The 25855-nt window shown below is 49.9% G+C and overlaps 2 protein-coding genes, 1 non-coding gene and 1 pseudogene across 3 annotated transcripts; 3 read left to right on the top strand and 1 right to left on the bottom strand.

Moving 5' to 3' along the window:
• Positions 1–6151: 6151 nt before the first annotated feature.
• LOC104997716 (insulin growth factor-like family member 1) lies at positions 6152–8726 on the top strand. Its single transcript, XM_010852632.1, has 4 exons — positions 6152–6195; positions 7241–7294; positions 7406–7670; positions 8538–8726. Exons 1-4 carry the CDS (start codon positions 6171–6173, stop codon positions 8560–8562), a joined length of 369 nt encoding a protein of 122 aa, XP_010850934.1. The 5' UTR covers positions 6152–6170; the 3' UTR covers positions 8563–8726.
• A 1206-nt stretch (positions 8727–9932) lies between these two features.
• On the top strand, positions 9933–10005 carry TRNAW-CCA. Its single transcript has one exon. It is a non-coding gene; the product is annotated as a tRNA-Trp (tRNA).
• A 6070-nt stretch (positions 10006–16075) lies between these two features.
• Positions 16076–16583, bottom strand: LOC104997791 (annotated as a pseudogene).
• Positions 16584–22918: 6335 nt separating this feature from the next.
• Positions 22919–25187, top strand: PGLYRP1 (peptidoglycan recognition protein 1). Its single transcript, XM_010852631.1, has 3 exons — positions 22919–23372; positions 24113–24234; positions 24918–25187. Exons 1-3 carry the CDS (start codon positions 23104–23106, stop codon positions 25097–25099), a joined length of 573 nt encoding a protein of 190 aa, XP_010850933.1. The 5' UTR covers positions 22919–23103; the 3' UTR covers positions 25100–25187.
• Positions 25188–25855: the final 668 nt, after the last annotated feature.

The raw sequence follows: 25855 nt of genomic DNA, 5'->3' as shown, positions 1-25855 counted from the left end.
GGACATCTCAGGAGGGTGGCATTTAAACTGAAATCTGGGGGCCGAACGGAAGGCACATGAAGAGAGTCGGGAGAGGGTCTGACAGAAACCATCATGTATGAACCCTGGAACTTGGGGATGTAGGGAACACATAGGAGGTGGGAAGAGAGTGGTGAGGCATACAACTGAGGAAATAGCTGTTGAGCCCTGGTAGACATCTGGGTTGTAATCAGGCTTCCCTGGTGGCTCTGACAGTAAAGCATCTGCCTGCAATTCAGGAGACTGGGGCTTGATCCCTGGATCGGGAAGATCCCTTGAAGGAGGGAATGGCAACCCACTCCAGTATTCTTGCCTGGAGAATCCTACCGGGGTCCAGCCCTGGTTGGATCCATGGATTCCCTCTGGGGGACGGCGTTGGCGAAAGGATAGATAAAAGGAGAAAGAGAGAATTTTGCAGTTAAGAAAATAGAGGAGAGAAAAGAGGCTGATATTCCTTGGTTTACGCAGAAAGCCAATAAAGCCCCAGCACAGGACTTGCTCTGTTCACATAGGCCGCAGGCATCCTCTTGAATCGCGGAAGGTGCCCCACCTTAGGCACCTTCTCGAGTGGGTCTTAGAAGCCCAGGCAGGAAAGTGAACGCAGAGAGCCCCTGCGCTCCATGGAATCAGCCTGAATAGGAAAAGGAAAGAGAAAGAACAACATGGGGAGACCAAGCTTCAGTGAGCAAGGCCCACACTTTATTTTCCAAAGTAGTTTTTATACCTTAAGTTGTGCATAGAGGATAATGGGGGAAGGGGTAGAGTCATGCAAGGTCAGCAGTCCTTGATCCTTATCGAAGCCAGGCTTTCTTTCTGCAAACTTATCATATGTAAAAGTTTTAGGTGATTCACATCATCTTTTGGCCAGGAGGCCTGTTAACATTTTATGACCCTTTCTTCAGAAAACTTATTTTTCTCTAAAGGTGATTATTCTAAAGTCAGGCGCCACCCTCCGAAAGCATTAGATAAAGTTGCATTCCTATAGGGCAAAAGTGTGGTGGGCCATAACAGGAAAAGAATTAACTCAAGGGTCCAAGATTACAAACATTAAAGTTACTACTTACATTTCTATACACCAACTATATTAATCAATACACTCCCAGGGACACTGTAGGTAAGGGATATGGAAACTTTGCAGCAAGCATTAGCTCAACAAAGAAATCCTCTACTAGTTCTATTTTAACAATTTTAACTCTGAGAAGCTCTGCATTGTTAGAATATCTTAAGCTTCCTGTGCCTCTGGTGGTTGGGAGACTGTGAATCTGAACAAACCTGTCAGGCAAGCTAGAAAGTCATCAGAGGGGTTTGAATTGAAACACTCCTATTATGCCCAGGAGACTTATTAACCAGAGTTTTAAGTTGATTTTCTTACAGAGAAAGGTGGTCGGGGATAGGCCCCCCCCCGTTAATGTCAGAGGAGTTGGTGAAAGTTGTGAAATAGTAAAACACACAGATTTTGGTTTGGGGGTAGATGCTCAGGCAGGCCCAGAGGGGCACCCCTTGAGTTCTGGCTCGCCTTGCCCACCAGATCTCTCCCACATGACCTTGTCATGGGTGGAGACTCTCGTGCTGGCTCCCGGCAGAATCCCATGGACAGAGGAACCTGGCGGGCTACAGTCCATGGGGTTACAAAGAATCGGACCCAACTAAAAAACTAACACACACACACACACACACACACGCACACACACACATGCGCACACACGCACACACACATGTGTGTGCACACACACACACACACACACACACACACAAGGAGTTATAATAAGCCGAGGGCAATGGGGAACCATGAGGAATGTGCAAGAAGGACACTTGGCACCTCCGCCCTTCACTGAGGGCCTCCTTGTCTGCAGAGGCTGGGAAGCATCAGTCCACCTTTCCCACAAGCCCTGGTGGCTGGGGTTCCTGATGTATCTGCAGCCCTGGGCATCACAGTCATGCAGTCATCAGGTGTTTCCCCAGCAGCAACCGTGAGTTTAGGCAACAGCTCTGAGATCTGGATCCTAGATCAATGCAAGGAGACACAGCCTAGAGCCTCTTCCTCCAGCCACTCCTAAGACACATAAGCTCTTAATCGACTATATCATTTGGAGGATCTAACCAGGGCTGGGTCAAGCCAAACCATCCATTCTTTGGTCACCTGAAGTCACGTTGCAGGGAGCAGGGATCTGTTTGTGTGATCCCAGGGATAGAGTTGTGTAAAGGAGGGACACAACCTCCCCATCAGCCAGCAGAGGAGGGACCTCGTGGATCTGGGGAGTCCCAGCCCCTCCTCCTGCATACCTGACATTCCTTCCACACACATGTAAGTCCACCTCATTCCTGCCTGTTTCCTGGGACGGGCTCCCTAAGGCCAGATGGAAATAACACCCAGATACTGCCAGGTAGAAGACCTAGTCTATTTATTCCTGGGGCAATCGGAAAGCCAGTGGGGAACCGGTGAGAGCAGGAACTGACAGCAAACCCCTGGTATCACACCCAGGGAGCCGGCTCTGCCAGCCGCAGCCAGGACACTTGGGAACCGTCACCTGGGGCTTCCCCAGGGTGGTCTATGAGCAGAGTCTGCTTGTCCTTCCTAGATGGGCTGGGCCAGGGGTGTTCAGAGGCCCCTGGGCTGGGGCTCAGGAGACCTGGGATCTAGTCCAGCCTGAGTCACTGACCAACAGTTGGACCTTGGGTCAGTGTCTTGCTTGGCTTCAAGAAACAGAATGACAGAATGAGACAAATAGTTGTGTGAAGTCAGGATCTTACACTTGTTGCCAAGACAGCTAGAACTTTCTTTAGCCGTAAGTAGAGGCAGGTCCCAACACCTAGTGATGGCATCAGCCAACACAGGCCGGGTGCCCTCACAGTCACCTCCGACGTGGACGGTGACTTCCCGTGTGTCTTGGTGGCAAAGATTCTTCCTGCTAATGCAGGAGACGCGGGTTCGATCCCTGGGTTGGGAAGATCCCCTGGAGAAGGAAATGGCAGCCCACTCCCGTATTCTTGCCTGGAGAATCCCATGGACAGAGGAGCCTGGCAGGCTACGGTCCATGAGGCCACAAAGAGTCAAACATGACTGAGCGTGCACACACATGCAGGAGACACAGCCGTCCCAGACAGTGAGTTCTTATGGTGGGCACAGTAGGATGGGGTTCCCTGAGGAGGCTGGCGGTAGGATGGGACAGAAGTTTTTGCAAAGGCTTTTTTGGTACCTTGAGAAGGGGCCAAGGCAAAATGTGAACCCAGGGCTATCTTATCCCAAAGACTCAGCGCTGCTGAGTTAATGGCTGTGGATCCCCGGAGTTGGGAAGATCCCCTGGAGGAGGGCATGGCAACCCACTCCCGTATTCTTGCCTGGAGGACCCCATGGACAGAGGAGCCTGGCGGGCTGCAGTCCATGTGGTCGAGAACAGTGGGACACGACTGAAGCGACTGAGGACGCACGCACGTGTCCACAGGTCTCAGAAGCGACACTGCTCTTTGGGCAGCATCCAGGCTCCGCACCTCTGTGCTGACCTCCTTTCACTCTCCTGTTCTTCAGTGACTCAGCTCCAGGCCCAGGAGTGAGGTCTGGGCTCGTCTCTCTTCAGAAACAGAACCCCAACCCTGCCCTAGAAAACATGCCTTCTGCCACATCCTGGCTGCTATCCAGGCATCGACAGCACCCCAGATACTCACAGAGGCAACTGTCCTCCTGGAGCGATTCCAGGAAGAGAATGGAATCAAGGTCAGGAGCAATGTGCTGCTCCAAACTCTAGAACATGACTTGACAACTAGCATTGGGCAAAGGAGGATCCACCCTTGCTTCAAGCCTCCTCCATTCATGACTTTATTAACCAACACCTGCAACTTGCCAGAAAACAGACATTACATCACTACATGGGTTCCAACATTCCTGAATGCGAGTTGCAGTACACAGCATTTAATTGTGAAATAATTAATAAGATTCTGTGTAATTAGCAGAGACGTGGATTGGTCTCAAGATCTTCATACAGATGGAAGTCAAAAGAGGAAAACAAGTATCGTGTATGTGTGGAATCTAGAATAATGGTACAAGTGATCTTATTTGCAAAGCAGAAACAGAGACACAGAGAACCATGCATGGATGCCCAAGGGGAAAGGGGGGGGGCATGGGATGAATCGGGAGATTTGGACTGGCATATATACACTATTGATACTGTGCTTAAAATAGACAGCTAATGAGAGCCTGATGTATAGCCCAGGAAACTCTGTGATGACCGAAATGGGAAAGAAATCCAAAAAAGAGGGGATATATGGAAACATATAGCTGATTCACTTTGCTGTACAGCAGAAACTAACATGACATTTTAAAATAATTTTTTTAAAAACCTGGAAAAAAGATTCTTTGCAGCACATACTAATCCATTCCTTAATCTATATTTTCTTCAATTAAAAAATGATGTAGCTGATGCCCAGCTTGAGTGGTTGTCGAACCTACTAAAATGTTGCAGTCCACAGTTGGGAACTACTCAGTGACTGCAGAAACCCCCAAACTCCAAGAGGCGACATGGGGCTGGGAGGGGAGCATGCGGTACCCTGCCCCCTCTTCTGCTGTTGTTCGGTCACTCAGTCTTGTCCGACTCTTTAAGACCCCAAGGACTGCAGCGCCCCAGGCTTCCCTGTCCATCACCATCTCCCGGAGCTTGCTCAAACTGATGTCCATTGAATCAGTGATGCCATCCAACCATCTCATCCTCTGTTACCCACTTCTCCTCCCACCTTCAATCTTTCCCAGCATCAGGGTCTTTTCCAATGAGTTGGCTCTTTGCAGCAGGTAGCCTAAGTATTGGAGCTTCAGCCTCAGCATCAATCCCTCCAATAAATATTCAGGGTTGATTTCCTTTAGGATTGACTGGTGTGATCTCCTTGCTCTCCAAGGGACTCCCAAGAGTCCTCTCCAGCACCACAGTTTGAAAGCATCAATGGGAAAAAGAAAACATTTAGAACTCTGGTCACTGCACAGGTATTTTTGCTGTAGCAGGATCTTCCCTGAGCTCCTAACTCCGGTCTCAACCTTCCTGTCCAGCCTCCCCAGAGCAGACCTGGGGAGACAGATATTCGTAGACACAGATCTGAATACTCTCCTTCCATGCTCAGGACATGGACATGGTGCTCAGTGCACTGAGGATAAAGTCCTGAGTCCTCAATGCTCACAAGGGACTGACCCTGCCCCTCTCCCACTCGCTCCAGCTCCCTCGTCCGTCTTCCACACTCTCTGGGGCTCAGCCTTCCTAAAATACAGTTCAGCCTCATCCTTGAAATATTAGCTCACATATCCCCTCTTCCAGGAATCCCTCCCTGAACACTCAAGGCATCTCATGACCTCCCACCCTAATCTGGGCTCCCACAGCCACTGAGTTTTTACCCAAACCTGACCTCTCTGAGTCATCATGGTCTTAAAGATGGTCTGTAGCCCTCTCTGATGCTACTGAGTAATCACTGCACCTGTAGCAGCCTCTAACTCAGGGCTTGCCACACAGCTCATTCTCAGTGAATCTTTATTGCCAGGCTCTTAAATGTGTCTGTCATCTATTTTAGACTAAAAAAATAAGGGTCGGGCTTCCCTGGTGGCTCAGTGACAAAGAGGCGGGAAGAAAAACCACTGCGATGAGAAGCCTGTGTCCCGCAACTAGAGAGCAGCCCCTGCTCCCCTCAACTAGAGAAAAACCCACACGTGGCAACGAAGACCCAGCATTGCCAAAAATAAATAAATAAATAAAATTATTTTTTTTTAAAGTCCAGAAAGTAGAAGACTTAGAGGATCTGATGGGAAAGCTGGCGAGTGGATTCATCTTGGGAGAGTGGGAAGGACCCCAAGGATCCCTATTTGCAAAAGAGGCTGCAGTGTCCGGGGTGAGAGGGAGGCTCTGGTGGGGAGGGGGAGGAGGGGGCCCCATGGGTCTCCTCCTGGCTCTCAAAGAATTGACATCATGTTTGACAGTGACGTGACCAAGCTCACATCTGAAACCTGTTGCTGCCCCAGGGCCCCAGCGTGTCTCTGCAGGCCTGGCAGGAAGACAGGAGAGCTGATGAGAGCAGGAGCTTCTTTCTGGGGAGGTGGGGGCGGGGCTTCGGCGGCATAGTATAAAACCAGCTGCTGGGATCTGCTACACTTCCTTCCACTCCACCGCAGCCAATCCAGAGCCATGACTCCACGACGCTGCATCCTGGGTAAGAAGGACCAAATCCCGACTCTCTTGGAGCCCAAATCCAAAATCAGCCTCAACGCCATCCTCGCTTCAATCCATCACTCCTCGTCCCTAGCCCCCAGCCAGACAAGGGACTCCATCATAGCAGTACCCCTGCCACATCCCCAAGGGCGTGCATGCCTGCTCAGTCGCTCAGTCATGTCCAGCTCTTTGGGACCCCATGGACTGTAGCTCTCCAGGCTCCTCTGTTCATGGGATTCTCCAGGCAAGAATACAGGAGTGGGTTGCCATTTCCTTCTCCAGGGGGTCTTCCTGACTTAGGGATTGAACCTGTGCCTCCTGCATTGGGTGCTGCTGCTGCTAAGTCGCTTCAGTGGTGTCCGACTCTGTGCGACCCCATAGACGGCAGCCCATCCCTGGGATTCCCCAGGCAAGGCTCCCCCATCCCTGGGATTCTCCAGGCAAGAACACTGGAGTGGATTGCCATTTCCTTCTCCAGTGCATGAAAGTGACAAGTGAAAGTGAAATCGCTCAGTCGTGTCTGACTCTTAGCGACCCCATGGACTGCAGCCTACCAGGCTCCTCCATCCATGGGATATGGCAGGAGTGTTCTTTATCCCTGAACCACTTGGGAAGACCAAGAGCAGCCCCATCCATGTCCCTGATCAATTTCCAAACTCATGCCCAATGCTGTACATTATGACAGGCTCCCACCCCAAATCCTGGCATCTAAATTTTAATATTGGTCATGGACATAACACGACACCAGTGTTAGCTCAGCTGCCTTTAACGCTTGACTCCAGCTGAGCCTCCTGCTCTGAACTCTTCCCTCCCAGGGAACACCCACATCCCTCAGAACCCCAAACCCATTTCTCTGAGTCCTGCCTGCCTCCTCTCAACTTCCACAGACCCATAATCCGCAGACACCTAACACAGGTCTGTTTCTAAGCTTTCCCTGAGCCTTGGTCAGGACAGACACCCCCTCGGACCCCCCCTCCTCTAGGTTGGGCTCCAGTGGCTGCCCCATCCACTTTTGAGGCCAAGCATCATCCCTTTTTCTCCCACAGCTGTCTTGGCTGCTGTCTGCATCCTTTTGCTTCTCTGCTCACATGCTGCCCCAGGTGAGCCCAGGAGGGACGCGGACGCTGGGGGGTGGGGTGCCGCTCCCAGAAGACCCCAGCCCAGGACTTGCCACCCCGCTGCCGGGGTGACACCACCTCTGTTTCCTCCAGTGTCCCCCACAGGCACTCAGCTGTTGCTGTGCCAGTCACAAGAGCGATGCGGGGACCAGTTCTACGACCCCCGGCAGGACTGTTGCTATGACGATGCCGTGGTACCCTTGGGCAGGACCCGGAAGTGTGGAAACTGCACCTTTAGGGTCTGCTTCGAGCAGTGCTGCCCGTGGTTGGTCAACAGGCCCCAGGAGTCCTTCGTGGTGAAGGTGAAAGGTCAAAATTGTTACTCGGCTGTATCCTCAGACGATCGGGTTTGTGGCAGGTGAGGTTCTGTGCCTTCCAAGGGAGGAGGGGGCACGGAGGAAAGGGGGGCCTGCATACCGGTTCTATGACTCATCTCCCCCCACCGAGTGCTTTTCTGGGTCCTTCCGTCCCCATCCACCTACTCTATTCCATCCACCAAAGACCCTGATGCTGGGAGGGATTGAGGGCAGGAGGAGAAGGGGACGACAGAGGATGAGATGGCTGGATGGCATCCATCACCAACTCAATGGACGTGGGTTTGGTTGGACTCTGGGAGTTGGTGATGGACAGGGAGGCCTGGCGTGCTGCAGTTCATGGGGTGGCAAAGAGTTGGACACGACTGAGCGACTGAACTGAACTGAACTCTCTGTTGCTTCTTTCTCCTTTCGTTTTTATTTCTATTTCATCCTCTTCATTGGTCACCTTGTGTTTCTCTTTTCTACTCCTCTGCCCATAATCTATCCATCCCTCCCTCTGCATCCATCTCTCTCTTGCTCCCCCGCTCTCTCTGTCTCTCTTCAGTGTTGGCTGATCAGAGGTCAGTTGGATGCTGTGTCCTGAATGAGCCTGGAGAGATATGTTGTCCCCTTAGATCTGGGACATGGAGTGGGTTTTAGAGGGATAGGAGACACTCAGATTCAATCCCTCCCTCCTTATTCTGTCTCCTTTGTAACAGTCATCCTAAGTCTATCCTGAGTAGGGAGACTGGTCCCCTTTCTGTGACCATGGACAATCGTGAGAGGTTACTTTGCTGTTGGATGTCCCCAGGACCCTGACCTCTCACAATGACCCCTGTGACTAATACCGTGAGGGATGATCAATCCCCAGGCTGGACCTGGGGACCCTTGATGAGATCCATGATTCCCCTTGGCATTTTCTCCACCAGGAGCAAACCAGGAGGCACTCTGTGAATTCTGCAACCTTACATATTCTATCATGGCGGGATCGATGCAAACGGAGTCCTTTCTCCACTTCCAAAGGTGGCAAGATAACACCCACTTTTCCACTTAAGAACAAGTTTCAAGTTACCATGACCTCCTGGTTGCACTGAATAAAAATTCCATTTCAATCACAAGTCTCCGCTTTCTTGCACTGATCTCGACAGGGTGTGGCACAAGGTGGGGGACGCGACTCACAGGCAGGGAGGGACGGGGTCTTCGCCGCGGAGCCCGAGTCTGGACTGGTCTCTCCCTCCCAACCCCCCAACCAAGGAGGGAGGGTGGGTCGGCGCGCCCCCTGGCGGGCACTGGGCCCAGCGCGGGGCGGGGCGCTTCTGAGGGTGGACCAGGAGGCAGAAAGGAAAGTCTCCCCTTTCTTGGAAATCCACCCGGGGGCTGGACTTTGTACCGGCCCAGAGATTGTGGTGTGGGGGTTGGGACTCTCACAAAGGAAGAATTTGCTTGTCTCCAAAAAGGATTTCCTAGAAAGAAATCAAAATTTGCGCCTTTACAAGATTCTGGAAACGGAGGTATCTGAACTTAGTAAGGCAGAGCACAGGGAAAGGTCAGAGTGGTCGATTGGTAAGACATTCCTCCTCTGGAGTCAGCTCTGCTCAGAGAAGGGCCTGGAAACTTCTGGAATGTTTGGACCTTTAACCGAAGGTCATTTCAGCCCAGGCCTCTCTAACGGCCACAACCAGTGACACCAGCCTTCCACAAAGGTTTAGAACAGAAAGTTGGGGAGAGGGCTGATTGTCGGAGGCCCGTTTGGGGGCACACCCAATTCAGGGCCAAAAGGTATCACTTTATTCTGTGTAATTCTGATATAAAATTGTTTTATATCAATATAAAATTAACACATAAGAAAATAATTTCCATGTCTTTCACAACTCAAAAAGTACACTACAGAAGTCTGGGTCCAGGAAGGGACGGGACTGGCCCATGAAGTAAGTGCAAGGAGAGAGGAAGGAGTTTGGTTCCAGGGTGGGGAGGTGGGTTTGGACACCCTTTCAAGTCATTCTTCACCAGAACGTTCCAGAAGGGGGCTGGGTGCAGATGTGGCTGGGGCCTTCTCTGGTAGTCCAGTGGTGAAGACTCCACCATGTGTAAAATTGATAGCTAGTGGGAACCTGGTGTAGAGCCCAGGGAGCTCAGCTCTGTACTCTGTGATGACCCAGAGGGGTGGGATGGGGGGATGGAAGGGAAGGCCAAGAGAGAGGGGATACATGTATGCATAGAGCTGATTCACTTCTTTGTACAGCAGAAGCTGACACAACATTATAAAGCAATTATACTCCAATAAAAATAAACAGAACAGAGACTAGAATAGAACTAAGCAGGCTTCCCTGATGGCTCAGAGGTTAAAGCGTCTACTTCCAATGCAGGAGGCCCAGGTTCGATCCCTGGGTCAGGAAGATCCCCTGGAGAAGGAAATGGCAACCCACTCCAGTATTCTTGCTTGGAGAATCCCATGGATGGAGGACCCTGGTAGGCTACAGTCCATGGGGTCGCAAAGAGTCGGACACGACTGAGGGACTTTACTTTCACTTTCTAAAAATAAATATAAATAAAATGAAGTGAAAAAAAAGAAAAAGACTCCTCCATGCTTCTACTGCAAGAAGCACCATGCCATCTCTGGTCAGGGAATAAGACACTGCTGCTGCTGTTGCTAAGTCGCTTCAGTCATGTCCGACTCTGTGTGACCCCATAGACAGCAGCCCACCAGGCTCCCCCATCCCTGGGATTCTCCAAGCAAGAACACTGGAGTGGGCTGCCATTTCCTTCTCCAATGCATGAAAGTGAAAAGTGAAAGTGAAGACGCTCAGTTGTGTCCGACTCTTCGCAACCCCATGGACTGCAGCCTACCAGGCTCCTCCGTCCATGGGATTTTCCAGGCAAGAGTACTGGAGTGGGGTGCCATTGTCTTCTCCTGAATAAGACATTACACACCACAAAAAGTAATTAATTATGAAAATAAAAATAAAGAGAAGATCAGGAGGTGGGGCTGCAAATGAGGGGGTAGGAATGTGGGACAGGGCTGTGGGGGTGGGGCACTCAGAGTCTAGCCCTGTGAGTGGACCCCAGACTCCATTCAAACATGGGAACCAGAGCTCAGTCTAGGAGATCAAGGGCCAGGCAGCACAGGTTCGTAGGTGAGACGCTCTGGGAACTTCAGGTTGAAATCTTGCCTCCAAGTGTCCCTCAACTTTTCCTCTTTGTTCTACCCTTTCCCTGTCCTTCCCAGTTGCCTCTTTTCTCAGTCTATGGCCTCAGGATTCAGATCCACCCATTTTCTCCTCACCAGCAGACTCCAGTTTCACTTACTATAATGTTGACACAGAGCTTCCCAGGTGGTTCAGGGGTAAAGAATGCTCCCGCCAATGCAGGAGACGCAGGTGCAATCCCTGCATTTTGAAGGAATCAGGAAGATCCCCTGGAGAAGGAAATGGCAACCCATGCCAGTATTCTTGCCTGGGAAACCCCAGGGATGAGGAGCCTGGTGGGGTCGCAAAGAATTGGATATGACTTAGTGACTAAGCAATGGTGTTGACAATCCCTTCTGGGTGAGATTCTGGAGGAGGGAGCTGGGTGGGGAGACTGGTTCTAGATTCTCTTGCTCCTTTACTGGAGGAGGAGGCGGTAGAGGAGGGGCTTTGAAAATCGCCTCTGCTTGGGATAGGAGGACCGTCCCCATCATCTCTGAGGTGCCGTGGGACCCCCTCCACAGACACCACCAACTCAGCACAGAGACACTTGGCCCAGAATGAGAAAAGTTCTAGTGTCTGTGTGACCTCCAGTCCTGGCATGGGACTTGAAGCGGCCTTGGTTGGCGCATTTCTGGGTCCACTGGGGCCTTGACGAAGATTGCGGCAGAGTCACCCCCTTGGAGAGCTTGTGGAATGATGAGCTCATCGTGTTTGAGGGAAGATTCCCATTTCTGGAAGATGGAGGTGACCATGGGAGAGATGGTGCAGGGAAAAAACTGACTGTTCTCATCCTCCATTCTCTACCCAGTCACCATGACTGGATTGTTCTAAACCTCTAGAAAAATGTCCATTGGTGCGGAAAGTGCCTTCCAATATATTAAGTATTTTATTAAAAATTCCACACCTGTAGGGGCTTCCCTGGTGGTCCAGTGGTTGAGTCCAAGCTTCCAATGCAGAGGTCCCAGGTTGGATCCCTGGTCAGGGAACTAGATCCCACATGCCGAAAGTAAAGATCCCGAGTGCTGCGACCAAGACCTGGTGCACCAAATAAATACAATTTTTTTTTAATTAAAGGAAAAAACAAACAAAAAAACAAAAGCCTTTCCTGGCTCAAAGGAACAGAGCTCCTTGGAGAAATGACTGGTCTGGGAGCTGAGGCAGGGAAAGCACAACCTAGGCTGAAACATTTGGGGCCAGAAAGTGTGAAAGGGAGTAGACAGAGAGTGACAGGGACTTGTCAAAAGGACCTTGCCCCACAGTTTCTCATCACACATGGCCCAAAGCTGGCTCCAGGTGCTTGCTCTTCACTCCGCACCCCATCAGGAGATGCGCGTGCGGCGGCCTTGGCGGGCTGGGCGATCCTCGGTACCCATCTCAGCAGACCAGCGCCTCCATTGCGCGAAGGTGGCTCTCATGCAAACCCCTGACTCACACACCTAGACTCCTTGTTCCTCATTTCCAGACGGGTCGGGTGTGTGGCCAGCCTCACCACTGACCTCACGCATTCGCTTCATATACTTTGGTCCTGGTCCAGGGCTTGGAATCCCCCAACCCACGTCCACTAGTACAACTCACGCGGGGTGCACGGGGCACACTCCACCCCAGTCCCGACCACATACCTGGTCGCTGTGGGGCAGAGCAGGGAGGGAGAGCAGTTATGTCACGGGAGAGACAGGCCCCCAGGGAAATCACAAAACAGGACTCCTTCGAGGCTAAGTGACCCACCTGAGACTAAGGGAGAAAACGCACGGCGACGCGTGTGGACAAACAGGGTCGGCGCGCCCTCTGGCGGCGAAAGTGGGGACACGCGGGGAAGGATGCTCCATCTCCCACAATGCCAAGAACAATCCCCAGGTTAGAGCTGAAGGTGAAATGAAACTGTATTTCATCCAAGTGAAATACAGTGTACCAGGCTTTTCAGAAGTAGTTATTCGTTTCCTTACTTACTGTCTGTCTTCCCCACATGAACGTGAGTGCTGGAAAGTCCCGTTTTGCTCACAGCTGAATTCCTAGTACCTACAGCAGGTAAGTGGGACACACAGCGGGTGCTTAGTAAGTTATATGGACTGGAATTAACAATTTTGCCCTTGGATTCAGGCTTGAGTCTGACTCCGCAGGGCAAGGCATCCCCAGGAGCTAAAATGTGCCCGAGTCCCCATTTCTGGACGTGGTCTGGGACCTCGAAGCCCCCGAATTTGCTGAACAAGTAGCTCAGCCTTTTTCTGAAACTTGGGCATGGGCCTGTTCCCTGAGTCAGTGATGTTAGGGGATCGGGAGTGCACCTCTAAACCTGAGGAAACCGCTCTATCTCTGGGGCTGTGGAAGAGCAGGGGCAAGCTGGTGGGGTGCACAGGTGGCCCCCATGGTGGGATGGGGGAAGGGCATTTAGAAAAGAAGAGGGATGGTCTTCAAGTTAGGAGTGGAGGGGCCTCCTGTCTGAAAGTCTCCATGTTCCTGGGTAGAATTCCAAGCTGTCAGGGAATTCTAAATTCCAGTGGGATCTTCCAGCCTCCAGTTCCTCCCCATTCCTGCAGGATGGGGAGCTGGGAGCACCTGTGAATGGAGGTTGCTTGAGTAGCCCAGGTAAGGGGAGAAGACGCATATAGGGAGTCCTGAATGGGGAGGAGGGAGGTGTGAAAGGAGAGCAGTCCCCTCCCCCAATAAAAAGGAACTAAAAGCAAGTGTTTATCACATGAGTATCGCAAATTACTGGAAGACTGACAGGGGGTACCCTCACGATCCAATAAATGTGAGAGAAAGCTGCCCCCCTTCCCCCCACCCTATCTCCCCAGAGTGAACCTAGGACTTTGGCAGAAAAGAAAGTCCACTTTGAAATCACGCCACCCAGAGTCGTTTGATAGGGACTGTCACTTTGCACGTATCTTTCGGTTTTCTTTTTTGGAGGTGTCTTTGTGAAGAGGGTAGATCATATTTTGTTTAGCAGCTGTTTGCTTGGTGTAAAACTTTGAAAAACTATTTATTGGGACTTCCATGGTGGTCCAGTGGTTAAGAATCTGCCTTCCAATGTAAGAGACGTGGGTTTGATCCCTTGGTCGGGGGACTAAGATCCCACATGTTGTGGAGCAACTAAACCCTATACCACAATGCAGATCCCATGGAAGACCCAACGCAACCAAACAAATCAACATATTTTAAAATATTTATTTATTTTGGCTGCACCGGGTCTTAGCTGTGGCACCTAAGATCTTCACTGCAGCACCCATGTGGGATCTAGTTCCCTGACCAAGGATGGAACCCGGATCCCCTGCATTGGGATTGTGGAGTCTTACCCACTGGACCACCAGGGAAGTTCTGGGTGTATAACTTTTAAATCTTTAGCAATAGGGTGTGTAGGCCTCCATCTGTACTCTATTAACCATCGTGTGAGAGGCAGCCCCAGTGTTTACAACAGCCCTGTGAGGGAGGGACTGTTGTGAAGTCCATTTCACAGAGGGAGAAAGTGAGGGTGACTCAACCTGTGATATTCATATGCGTTTATTGCCAACTATGTGCTTAGAACTTAGGATATAATGGTGTGTGAGAGGGGGAAATGATAGCCCATTTTTTACCTTTAAATGGGGCAAAAGTACATCCTGTACTTCTGGGGACAATCTCGTGTTTGCCCACTGATGCAACGTAAATATTAAGGGCTCCCTCATTCACTCTGAGGTGTCATGGTTTGGACAATAAATTATATGATGGCCCTTCTTAGAGACCGCACTGTATGGGAGAAACAAAGATTAAAGAATGAAACAGGGAGGTTTATAACTCCAGTTGTGACAAATACAGAGATGGAAATAGTGTGGGGAAAGTAAAATAGCAGGGTTTGTCTTCGTCCAAGATATCAGAAAGGCAGTGTCAGTCTGAGAAGGCGATGCTGAAGGACTAGTAAGTGACAATTAGGATGGAGCAGGTGAGCGGGGAACATTCCACGCTTGGGAACATCGAGGGAAACGTAAAGACGCTGCTTTGTGTTTTAATTTTTTTTTTCCACATCTACACAGTGTTTTTATTTTTATTCAAACTATAAGCAAACAGCAAAATTAACACAATATTCACCAACTCCAGACCCTTTTTCTTTTTTAAACCAAAGTGTGATCAATTTAACAAGCACAGACTTTCAGATTCTGATAACCTCTTACCCAGCCCTGCTGCTCGTCTAGATGGCCAGGCTTTAACAGCAAAGCAATTTCTTCTACGGAGCTTTTTCCAGTATTGCTCTTTAAAGGAGCCACAGTGGGACACTGACACGCAGTAACCAGCCTGAGACGTTGGGGGTTAGTGGACATGCGGGCCCCTGGTTGTCTTGGTGAGACAGAGCCGTGAAAACACATGCCAGTAGGTACCTTCACACACAATTCTGTGCTCAGGCTCACAAAGGCAGAGACAGTCAATCTCTTTTTTGTTTTCAACCTCCCTTAAAGACTCTTTGAAGTTCTGTTCTAATACTGCAGACCTGGTCTTTTTACCAGAATTTTTTTTCTTCTTTAAAGTCTGGGTTGTTGTTCGTCTATTAACATTTGGATAAACTGCATCACAGTACCAAAGAATCCCCCACCAAAACGGAGTTCAAATTTGATCAAAACATAACCTCCCTAAAATTATACAATACAGGCAGAAGGAAAGAAAAGTCACCCTAAATCTAAATCTGACCACTCAGGGCTTAGGCAGAGAGATGGGGGAAAATCTACATGCATCACTAAACTGAAACACTGTCTGGGAACTCTGGGACAGTGTCCATCTCCTCTACTTCCTAGACAGCTGCTCCTAGAGTTTGGGCACATAATCATCCCATTCGGCCTGGTAACACGTGCCAGCCACTGGGGTCCCAAGCTCGTACTTTTTGCAGAAAGAGGCCACCTTGAATTTGCCACGGTGGTCTCCAGATCGGTTGCTGAGAATGGGCTCATCACGCTTCAGTGGTCCTTCCTGCTCATAAACCAGCCAGACGTAGCAGTGCAGGCCTGTGCCCTTGGGAGGCCCAGAGCCCACATAATCGGAGAGAACCGTGCCACTGCTGATGTTGTTGCCCTTCATGTTGACCACCAGGAAATGGTGCCATTCCCTGCATGGAGGAAGAGAGGACCATCAGCATCACAGGAAGTCGGTACATACTCACAGGCGAAGTCAGCCAACAGAACTTTAATTAGGGACACCAAAGTCGGAATTTCATGTAATGTCCACATGTCACAAAGTATTATTGCTCTTTTAAAAATGTTAAAATCATTCTCAGCTCATGGGGCTGTACAAAAACAGGCCTGGGCAGATCCAGCTCTCGGCTATTCTAGAATCTTGCTCTAGGGAGCAAAAAGCACACTCAGGTTTAAGCATGGAAGTGAACACCCCAAATCGAGTCTATTTTTTCCCACACAGCATGTCCAGCAAGGGACTTACACACTGCAAGAAGCACTGGGTCACACTGGATGACCCACTATTCCCCATCTTTCTCCAACTTACATAATCGGAGAGAACCGTGCCACTGCTGATGTTGTTGCCCTTCATGTTGACCACCAGGAAATGGTGCCATTCCCTGTATTTGGGGTCCTTCCCGCTGGGAGCATCCGGATCTGTCAAGACCAAGGTGTACAATTTACCTAGATCAAGGCCATCCCATGTAGTGCTGGTGGGCCAGTTTTTAACCTGGGTGGGTGTCAGCACTTTGCCCAGTTCGTCGATCTCCGCCCCGCCATATTCGACCTGCAGCGGGTGCTGCGGCCGCTCATCCATTTCCTGCAGGCTCAGAGGCCCGGGCCACTTGCTGAGGTCCACCGGCATCGCGGAGCCGAGCGGGTCAGATAGCAGAGAAAGTGGCTTGTGGACTCCTGCTTTGTGTTTTAAACTTGTTCTTGCTAGAATTACCATTTAATTGGACTTCTATCATTGTTGCTATAACAAAAAAACAAGTATTTTTTATTAACTGCAAGAAAATCTCGAGGGGATTTCAGTTCAGTTCAGTCACTCAGTCGTGTCCGACTCTTTGTGACCCCATGAATCACAGCACGCCAGGCCTCCCTGTCCATCATCAACTCCCGGAGTTCACCCAAACTCACGTCCATCGAGTCGGTGATGCCATCCAGCCATCTCATCCTCTGTCATCCCCTTCTCCTTCTGCCCCCAATCCCTCCCAGCATCAGAATCTTTTCCAATGAGTCAACTCTTCGAATCAGGTGGCCAAAGTATTGGAGTTTCAGCTTCAGCATCAGTCCTTCCAAAGAAATCCCAGGACTGACTTCCTTCAGAATGGGCTGGTTGGATCTCCTTGCAGTCCAAGGGACTCTCAAGAGTCTTCTCCAACACCACAGTTCAAAAGCATCAATTCTTCGGCGCTCAGCTTTCTTCTCAGTCCAACTCTCACATCCATACAGGAGCACTGGAAAAACCATAGCCTTGACTAGACAGATCTTTGTTGGCAAAGTAACGTCTCTGCTTTTGAATATGCTATCTAGGTTGGTCATAACTTTCCTTCCAAGGAGTAAGCGTCTTTTCATTTCATGGCTGCAATCACTATCTGCAGTGATTTTGGAGCCCACAAAAATAAAGTCTGACACTGTTTCCACTGCTTCTCCATCTATTTGCCATGAAGTGATGGGACCAGATGCCGTGATCTTAGTTTTCTGAATGTTGAGCTTTAAGCCAACTTTTTCACTCTCCTCTTTCACTTTCATCAAGAGGCTTTTTAGTGCCTCTTCATTTTCTGCCATAAGGGTGGTGTCATCTGCATATCTGAGGTTATTGATATTTCTCTCGGCAATCTTGATTGCAGCTTGTACTTCTTCCAGCCCAGCATTTCTCATGATGTACTCTGCATAGAAGTTAAATAAGCAAGGTAACAATATACAGCCTTGACGAACTCCTTTTCCCATTTGGAACCAGTCTGTTGTTCCATGTCCAGTTCGAGGGGGTTTATACCGGCTGAATTAAGTATTTTAAAAATTAAACAACAGCTGATGAATTAAATATTTTAAAAATTCAGCTTCCTAAAACATAGCGAATAAATCTAATTTCAGCCTATCAAAAAAGTACTCAAGTAATACTTTATATAAAATAGGTAACCAACAAAGCCCTACTGTGTTGTACAGGGAACTATACTCAATATTTTGTAATAATTTATAAGGGAAAAGAATCTGAAAAAGAATATCAACACGTATATATGTAAATATGTGTGTGACTGAATCACTTTGCTGCACACCTGAAACTAATACAATATTGTAAATCACCTATACTTCAATTGAAAACTTACATGCGACTTCCCTGGTGATCCAGCGGCTAAGACTCTGAGCTCCCAATGCATGGGGTAGGGGTTTGATCCCTGGCCAGGGAACTAGATCCCACATACTGCAGCTAAGAGTTCACACCTGATGCAGCCAGATATTTAAATAAATAAATATTTTTAAATTACATTAAAAACATTTAAAAGACTCAAGTAATACAGTCCCAACTGTTATGGGCAATATAACAATTACCCATTGTTATAAATTGCTCTAAATGTTCGCAGGGGCATGTCTCATTTTTAGGCTGACAAGACACAGAATAAATAAAATTCTAACAAGGGAAGTCTTCATCCCACCTAGCTAATGACTGCACCCTAAGTTTCGTTAAGGAATATGTGTAAATATTTCTGTCTTTTTTACAAAAGGTTAGTTGAGTGTTTTGTAATCCGAAAGTTAAATTACAAGGTTGCTGAATTTCTTCAAATTCCTCTTTGTACAGAGTCCCCTGGGGGCAAGGTAGTCAAAGTTTCTTCATGGACAGCAAAAGGGCAGGGTGGCTGGGCAACTCCGGAAGAAGGTCTTGGCCATGATCGTGGTGAGGCTGGGGTGGAAGCAGCCCATTCTGTAGGCCATGGTGAGGAGCATGGGTCTCATCCTGAGTCATGAGGAGCCATGGAAAAAATAAGTCTGGGTTTTTGATTTGAGCCTGGGCCTCACAGGGGCCAGGGTGCATGATGCAAGGTCATTGAGAAGGTAGGAGCAAAATCCAGGTGCGAGAAGATGGTAACTGAATCGGAGTGGAGAGAGCAGAAATAGACAGGAGTATCCTGATTTATCAGATATTTAGGAGACGGACTTCCCTGGTGGTCCAGTTGTTAAGAATCTACCTTGCCAACGCACGGGACACAGATTTGATCCCTGGTCCTGGAAGATCCCATATGCTGTGGAGCAACTAAGCCCGTGTGCCACAACTACTGAGCCGCACACTCTAGAGCTCGTGCTCTGCAACAAGAGAAGCCCCTGCTCACAGCAACCAGTAGAAGTCCATGCTGAGCAATGAAGACCCAGTGCAACCAAAAAAAAAAAAGTGGGGGGGTAGTATTTAGGAGATAGCAGCATCATGACTTGGGGATGGACTAAACAGGCATCCAGTCATTCAGTAACTATCTATCGAGCATCTGCTTGGTGCTGAGCATCATTTTGGGTGCTGTTTTGGGGAGAGGGTAGGAGATGGTCAAGGATGGTGCTCAGATTTATGGCTTTTGTAACTGGAAGATGATCATATCATTCGCTCAGACAGGGACTCCCAGAAGAGGGCCAGTTCTGGAGGAGGAAATCCTCCATTTTGGAAATCCTGTGTTTGAGGTGCCTCTGGAGCACCCCAGTGGAGATGTCAAGTAGGCAGGTGGATACGCAGATCCAGGATTCAGCTGAGAGCTCAGACATAAAAATAGGAAAATTGTCTGCCTTTTGGTGTGACTGAAGCTATTGTCTGGATATGGTCACCTGGCAGAAGAGTATACTGATCAGGAAGGGAAGAATGAGTCTGAAAGTGAGAACAAAAGACCAGCCAGAGAAGGAGAAGGAAAATCAAGAAAGTCTTAGGACACAAAAGCTAGAGGAAGTGCGCATTCTGAGGAGGAGGAAGCGTTCAGCTCTGTCCAATGCTGTCCAGTTGCTCAAGGTTATTCAGTGGCAGAGCTGAAATGTAAAGCTAGGTTCACACCATACGCAATTATAAATTTTAGCCCAGGTAAAGGTCTAAAAGTCACACACACAGTAACGTCTTTTTAATAGAAAATGTTTTATAATCTTATTTGTGGAAAGATCTTCTTAAGGTAAGACAGAAAACAAACTATTTTTTAAAAATTTTAATAGACTGGAGGAAAAGATTTGCAGTACATAGGGTTAAATCCTCATATGCAAAAACCCAACAGGAAAATGATTAAAGAAATAAGCAAACAGTTCCCAGAAGATGGACACAAACATCCATTAATATGTAAAAAGATATGTAAAATATGTCTAAGGTTGAGGAAATGCAAGTAAGACAATAATGAGATACCATTCCTTGGACTGATCACATGGCTGGAGAAACAAAACACTAAAACTTCTTTAGGAATGCCATTAAGCAATACTTAATAAAATCTAAAACGTAGCTTTTTCCTGACCAGGATATTTGTCCATGGTGTCCTCATGGTATGCAAAGTAACAGAGCTCTCCACTATTCACTCTATTAACTATCAATTCTATTAATTGTATTAAGTCTATAAAAAGTGCATTTGTACCCTTTTCTATATGTACCTGATTCTTTAATGCTCTATAAAGAACCGAGACACAAAATATACATACTCAACAACTCAGCAACCCTAGTAATGGGGTTGTTTTCTTTACTTTGCAACTTGATAAGAAAAGGCAATCCAATTTTTTTTTAATGGTCAATGGAAAATTAAAGACAACTGACCAAAGACACATCCGAAATGGGCAGCAAACAGAGAAATACAAAGTCCCTCAAGTGGTTATAAAATCACCAATTAATGTTCCAAAGAGATTCCACTTTATACCCATAAATTTAAGAAGTGATAACACCCACTTTTGGGGTGAGTGGGGGCTCCAATACATTAGTAGTAGAAATATGAACTGTTAACAGTCTTCTGGGAAAAACAATCTGGTAATATCTATTAAATACGTATACCCTTCGACCTAGCAAGTCTATATGTATGATTTATAAACACTCCACTGTGTAAGGCTGCTATGTCTGACAATAATATTTTGTGCAGCACTGGGGATGGGGGGTGAAGAGGGACTGAAAAATCTTCAAAGAAGAAATTATATCCGACTTCCCTGGTGGTCCAGTTGTTTAAGAATCTGCCTACAAGTGCAGGGGACACGGGTTGGATCCCTGATCCAGGAAGATTTCACATGCTGAAGGGCAACCGAGCCCGAACACCACAACTACTGAGCCTGCGCTTTAGAGCCCGTGAGCTGCAACTACTCAGCCTGCCTGCCTACAGCCCGGGCTCTGCAACGAGAGAAGCCACTGCAGTGAGGAGCCCGTGCACTCGAGAGTGGGCCCTGCTCGCCAGAGAAAGTCTGAGCACAGCAAGGAAGACCCAGCACAGCCAAAAATCAAATTTTAAAAAGAAATATTATGTAACTTTTATGAAAGACAGATTAGAACTATGTAGATGTTGCCCTGGAGAGATGCCAATGAAATATTAGGTGACAAAAGGCAAATCGATGCTATGGTTTTGATTTTACTTTTAAAAATGTGTCCATATATGTATGTTTGTAGGAAGCAGAATGTGGTTTGGAGCTTAATCTCTGGAGTCTGGAACTTGTGGCAACATCCAGGCATCACCATCTTCTCCCTGAATGTAATAACCCTTTTGTGCCTCAGCTTCCTTGATTATAGAAAAGGCAGGGTTAATAATATCTGCCTCACACACCTTGCCGGGAGCACGCACTGAGATCATTCATGAACATGCTTGAGGATGCCTGGTGAGCCATTTAGCGATATCATGGGGTATAAGCATGATCCACATAAGCTTGGAGGATCCGGTGGAAGAAAATATACCACACTCTTCTCATTGGTGACCTCGGGTGGGTGGGGCTGGACAGAGGGGGACACAGCTGATTAAAATTTGTGTCAATTCAACTTGTTACAGCCAGCATACATTATTTTTAATTTTTTCCATTTATTTACTTTTGGTTGCACTGGGTCTTTTTGTGGCGAGCAGGCTTTCTCCAGTTACGACCAGCAAAGGCTACTCTCTAGTTTTGGTGCACAGGCTTCTCATTGCGATGGCTTCTCTTGTTGCAGAACCTGGGCTCTAGGCACATGGGCTTCAGTCGTTGCGGCCCATGGGCCCTAGAATATGGGCTCAGTAGTTGTACGTGGGCTTAGCTGCCCCTCGGCATGTGGAATCTGCCTGCACCAGGCATCAAACCCGTGTCTCCTGTATTGGCAGGTGATTTCTCAACCACAGGACCACCAGGGAAGTCCTTTAAAATTTTCTCATTAGAGCATGGTTGATCTACAATGTTAATGTAGCGTCTGCTATACAGCAAAGTGTAGCATATGTTATCTTGTGAAAAAAAACCAAAACCCTACCAAAGTAGAAGGAAAAGCAAACCAGGCAGTCTTCCCTGAACTCAGCAAGTGCCTCTAGGAGGTAATGGGAAAGGAGACCTGCGCAAGGCAGAGTCCCCAGGGGAGTCTTCTGCCCCACCTGTGATCCCAAGCAGCTGAGTGGTGCTAGGTAATGGCTGTTCCTCTCTGGACCTCAGGATCCCTCCTGTGGAGCTTACCTCCAAGGGAAGATCTGAGGTCAAATCCCGGTGAAGCTTATGTGGCACTCTGAGTCAGACATCTTCTAAGCGATCATCCCATGAATTAGATACTTTATAGGATCAGGCCCATTTTGCAGGTGGGGAAAACTGAGTCACAGAAAGGTTAGAGTCACTTGCGCAAGTTCACACACTGGAATGTCACCAGATTTAAACACAGGCAGCCTGGCTCTGAATGGGGGTTCTGGACCACCAGGCTCTCCTATCTTCCATGTGTCAGCAAAGTGATCAGCCCACTTCTGGCCTCAGTTTACTCAACTGTGAAATGGGCTTTCCATATCGGGCTTAGGCCCAGGAGAAGTGCTTTCAAAAATGGGCGCCTGTGTTTCTTCAGTTCCTTGCAGGAAGAAGGCAGAAGAGGCCTCAGGGCCTCCCGGTTTTCTCTCCTCCTGGTTTTAAGCTCCTGGTGAGTTGTCCAATGGCTCACCGAGGGCAGAGACAAAGCAGGGCAGAGATCCAGACACTGGGTCTTCCAGAAACCACGGTTTCGCCCAGGGGCCTGTGTGCCTCTCCCCACCCCCGACTCCCAGCTGGATGAGCGGGCTCCCCTCTCCCTACCCCGCCCAGACCTGACCATTCCACATCCTGTTGGGGCTCCGCCAGAGTAGGAAGAGGAGTCCCTCCGGTTGTGAGGCAAGACCTTTCCCGCATGGCTCCCTCCACCCCACTGCCCCCACCGAGTCCCCGTAGATAAAGGCCCAGGGCCGCCGCGCGTCCTAGGCATCTCCGCGTGTCCTGTCCTGCCTGCCATGTCTCGCCGCTGCACACCGCTCGCCTGGGTCCTCCTCGCCCTCCTGGGCCTCGGGGCGGCTCAAAACTGCGGCCCCATCGTGTCCCGCGGACAGTGGGGGGCCCTGGCATCCAAGTGCAGCCAGAGGCTAAGACAGCCTGTGCGCTACGTGGTGGTGTCGCACACGGCGGGCAGCGTCTGCAACACTCCGGCCTCGTGCCAGAAGCAGGCCCAAAACGTGCAGCACTACCATGTGCGGGAGCGGGGCTGGTGCGACGTGGGCTACAAGTGAGTGCACAGGGGAGGCCGGGGCTGGAGCCGGGGATATAGGCGAGAGGAGCGCGCGGGCCAAGGGGCGCGCGGGCCAAGGGAGACCGCAGGCACCAATTCTGGAGCCGCCTGCAGCGTCTGTTTCTCCCCCAGCGTCGCCGCTTAGGGCTGGGCGTGTGCAGGCAGTGCAGATGTGCAAGGGGGAGGGGAAGGGGCTGCAGTCCTGGCTCTGACCCCAGAGGAAGGGACAGCTTTTGCAGGTGCACAGGAACAAGCCCTGTGCACTGGATTCGCTTGGTAAAGTCTAGTGCCTGGTGAAGCCGGGGTTGGGGCTACAGTCCCAGCTCCATTTACCGCTGCTTGAGCCCTGGGGCAGGCAGTCCCCTCTCTCAGCTTCAGGGTCATCTCCCTCCTCTGCAAAGTCAACCGGGTCGTGGGCCACTCTATTGCTGAGCCAGCCAGTACTCCTTAGAACGATGCCTGGCTGTGTGACCTCAGGCAGGTGTTGCCACCTCTCTGAGTAGCTATCGGATGGGGGCAGTGGCAACTCATGGGGTTAGGGATGCGAAAAGGTGCACTAGAGCTGTGCTTGACAAATAGCAAGGGCGAGGGTCATTGTTTTTATTGTGGAAGATCAGGGGATAAGGAGGAGGGTTGTTGGGGAAATTGTGAGTGGCAGGGGCAGGGACAGGGGTGGGGTGAGCAGAGGAGGGAGGAGTCCTCCTTCAGGAAGCCCTCCATCATTTTCCCACCCACAGTTTCCTGATCGGAGAAGATGGGCTCGTGTATGAGGGCCGGGGCTGGAACACCTTAGGTGCTCACTCTGGGCCCACGTGGAACCCCATAGCCATCGGCATCTCCTTCATGGGCAACTACATGCGTAAGTGTCCAGCCGTCAGCGAGGGGGCTGCCATGGGTTCTGGGGGATGGCACTTCGTGCTGCGTCCTGGCTGGGAGGCTCTGCCACCTACAACCTCTGTGACCTCAGGCGTGATTCTGTTTCTGAGCCTCGTTTCCTCCTTTGGATAAAGCCCATTTCCAACTACACGGTTTCAGATGAGCTCATCTCTACAAAAGTTCTTAGGTCAGTCCATGAGCCAGGGTTAGGGTTAACCTGAGAAGTGCTTGGAGTGAATTGCCATTTCCTCCTCCAGGGGGATCTTCCCGACCCAGGGATCGAACCCGGGTCTCCTGCATTGCGGGTAGATTCTTTACCGTCTGAGCTACCAGGGAAGCCCCAGAAGTGCTTGATAAGTGGCAGCTACAGCTGTGGATCGGATGGGAAGGTCTGGGGGCAGAGGAGGGTGAATAAATGATCATCTTGAAGGCCGACACTTGTGGAGGGCTTGCTCTATACACAGTCACTCATCTTATCCCCCAGCCCTGTGGGCAGGTGCTGTCATTCTCCCCTTTCACAGACGAGAAAACTTAGGCACAGAGAGCAGTGGCAGGCCGGGTTCTGGGCCCAAGTGGGCCAGCTCGGAGTGCAAAATCACAGCACTGCCCACACTCCCTCGGCCCTTGGAGGAAGCCCCAGCCTAACTCCTGCCTCTCCTCCCCCAGATCGGGTGCCCCCGGCCTCTGCTCTCAGGGCAGCCCAGAGTCTGCTGGCTTGTGGCGCAGCTCGGGGATACCTGACTCCTAACTACGAGGTCAAAGGACACCGCGATGTGCAGCAGACGCTCTCTCCAGGGGACCAGCTCTATAAAATCATCCAGCAGTGGCCGCACTACCGCCGCGTGTGAGGGCCTGTCCGTCTTCTCACACCCCACCCATCCCATCAGAAACCCCACCGCCTTCCCCTGCCCCAATAAAGGCGAAGCTTAAACTGTATTCCTGTGTCCTGCCATATGCCTCTTCTCTCTTCCTCCCACAGACCTCAGCCACACACCCCGCCCCTACCCCTAACCTCCCAGCACTCTGACCTTGCTGGTGCTCAGAACCCAGAGGTCCCGACCCTGAACCGAGACCCCAGAGATCCCAGCTGGGAAGCAACATCACAGCTCAGAACCCGGAGGTCTCAGGTCAGAGCGCCGGGAATCAGCACCAAGTCCGCTGAGACGTCACCACCAGCAGCTCAGGAGTCCTCACCTCCTGGACAGTGAACCATGCTACAAGACACCCCCTCTCTACCTCACCACCAAAGACATTCAGTGCAGCATCTCTGCTCGGATCGCTGTGGGGATGAGCTGCTCATTCCCAACCCTCGGGTCCCCCTCTTTCATCGCTTTAGAAAGTGAGGGAGTCTTTCCTGAGCCTGTAGCCCCATCTGCCTCCCAAGTCACAGCCAGAAATACACACAGGTCCCAGTTACACACCCTGCCATCCCAGCCACCAGATCTTCATTTCTCCCCACTCCACCCCAACCCTTCAGTCATAAACTGAGGGATCCCAAAGGCAAATACGTTTATTTACAAAACTCACTTCCCCTACCTCCCAGCAGGCCATGCCTGCGGGAGGGGGTGGGGCCTCACACGCCTGAGACACCCCCAAGAGCACCA

This window comes from Bison bison, unplaced genomic scaffold, assembly GCF_000754665.1.
Source record: "Bison bison bison isolate TAMUID 2011002044 unplaced genomic scaffold, Bison_UMD1.0 scf7180017864313, whole genome shotgun sequence".
Taxonomy (NCBI): domain Eukaryota; kingdom Metazoa; phylum Chordata; class Mammalia; order Artiodactyla; family Bovidae; genus Bison; species Bison bison.
Note: the sequence above shows the minus strand (reverse complement) of the source record. Positions and strands in the feature narration are given on the sequence as shown.

Excerpts from the sequence above, each read along its gene's own strand:
- LOC104997716 (XM_010852632.1), top strand. The coding sequence starts at position 6,171 with ATGACTCCACGACGCTGCATCCTGG. Across the intron at positions 6,196-7,240 it reads TCCACGACGCTGCATCCTGG|CTGTCTTGGCTGCTGTCTGC; the intron begins GTAAGAAGGACC and ends TTTCTCCCACAG. Across the intron at positions 7,295-7,405 it reads CTGCTCACATGCTGCCCCAG|TGTCCCCCACAGGCACTCAG; the intron begins GTGAGCCCAGGA and ends TGTTTCCTCCAG.
- PGLYRP1 (XM_010852631.1), top strand. The coding sequence starts at position 23,104 with ATGTCTCGCCGCTGCACACCGCTCGCCTGGGTCCTCCTCGCCCTCCTG. Across the intron at positions 23,373-24,112 it reads TGGTGCGACGTGGGCTACAA|TTTCCTGATCGGAGAAGATG; the intron begins GTGAGTGCACAG and ends TCCCACCCACAG. Across the intron at positions 24,235-24,917 it reads CTTCATGGGCAACTACATGC|ATCGGGTGCCCCCGGCCTCT; the intron begins GTAAGTGTCCAG and ends CTCCTCCCCCAG.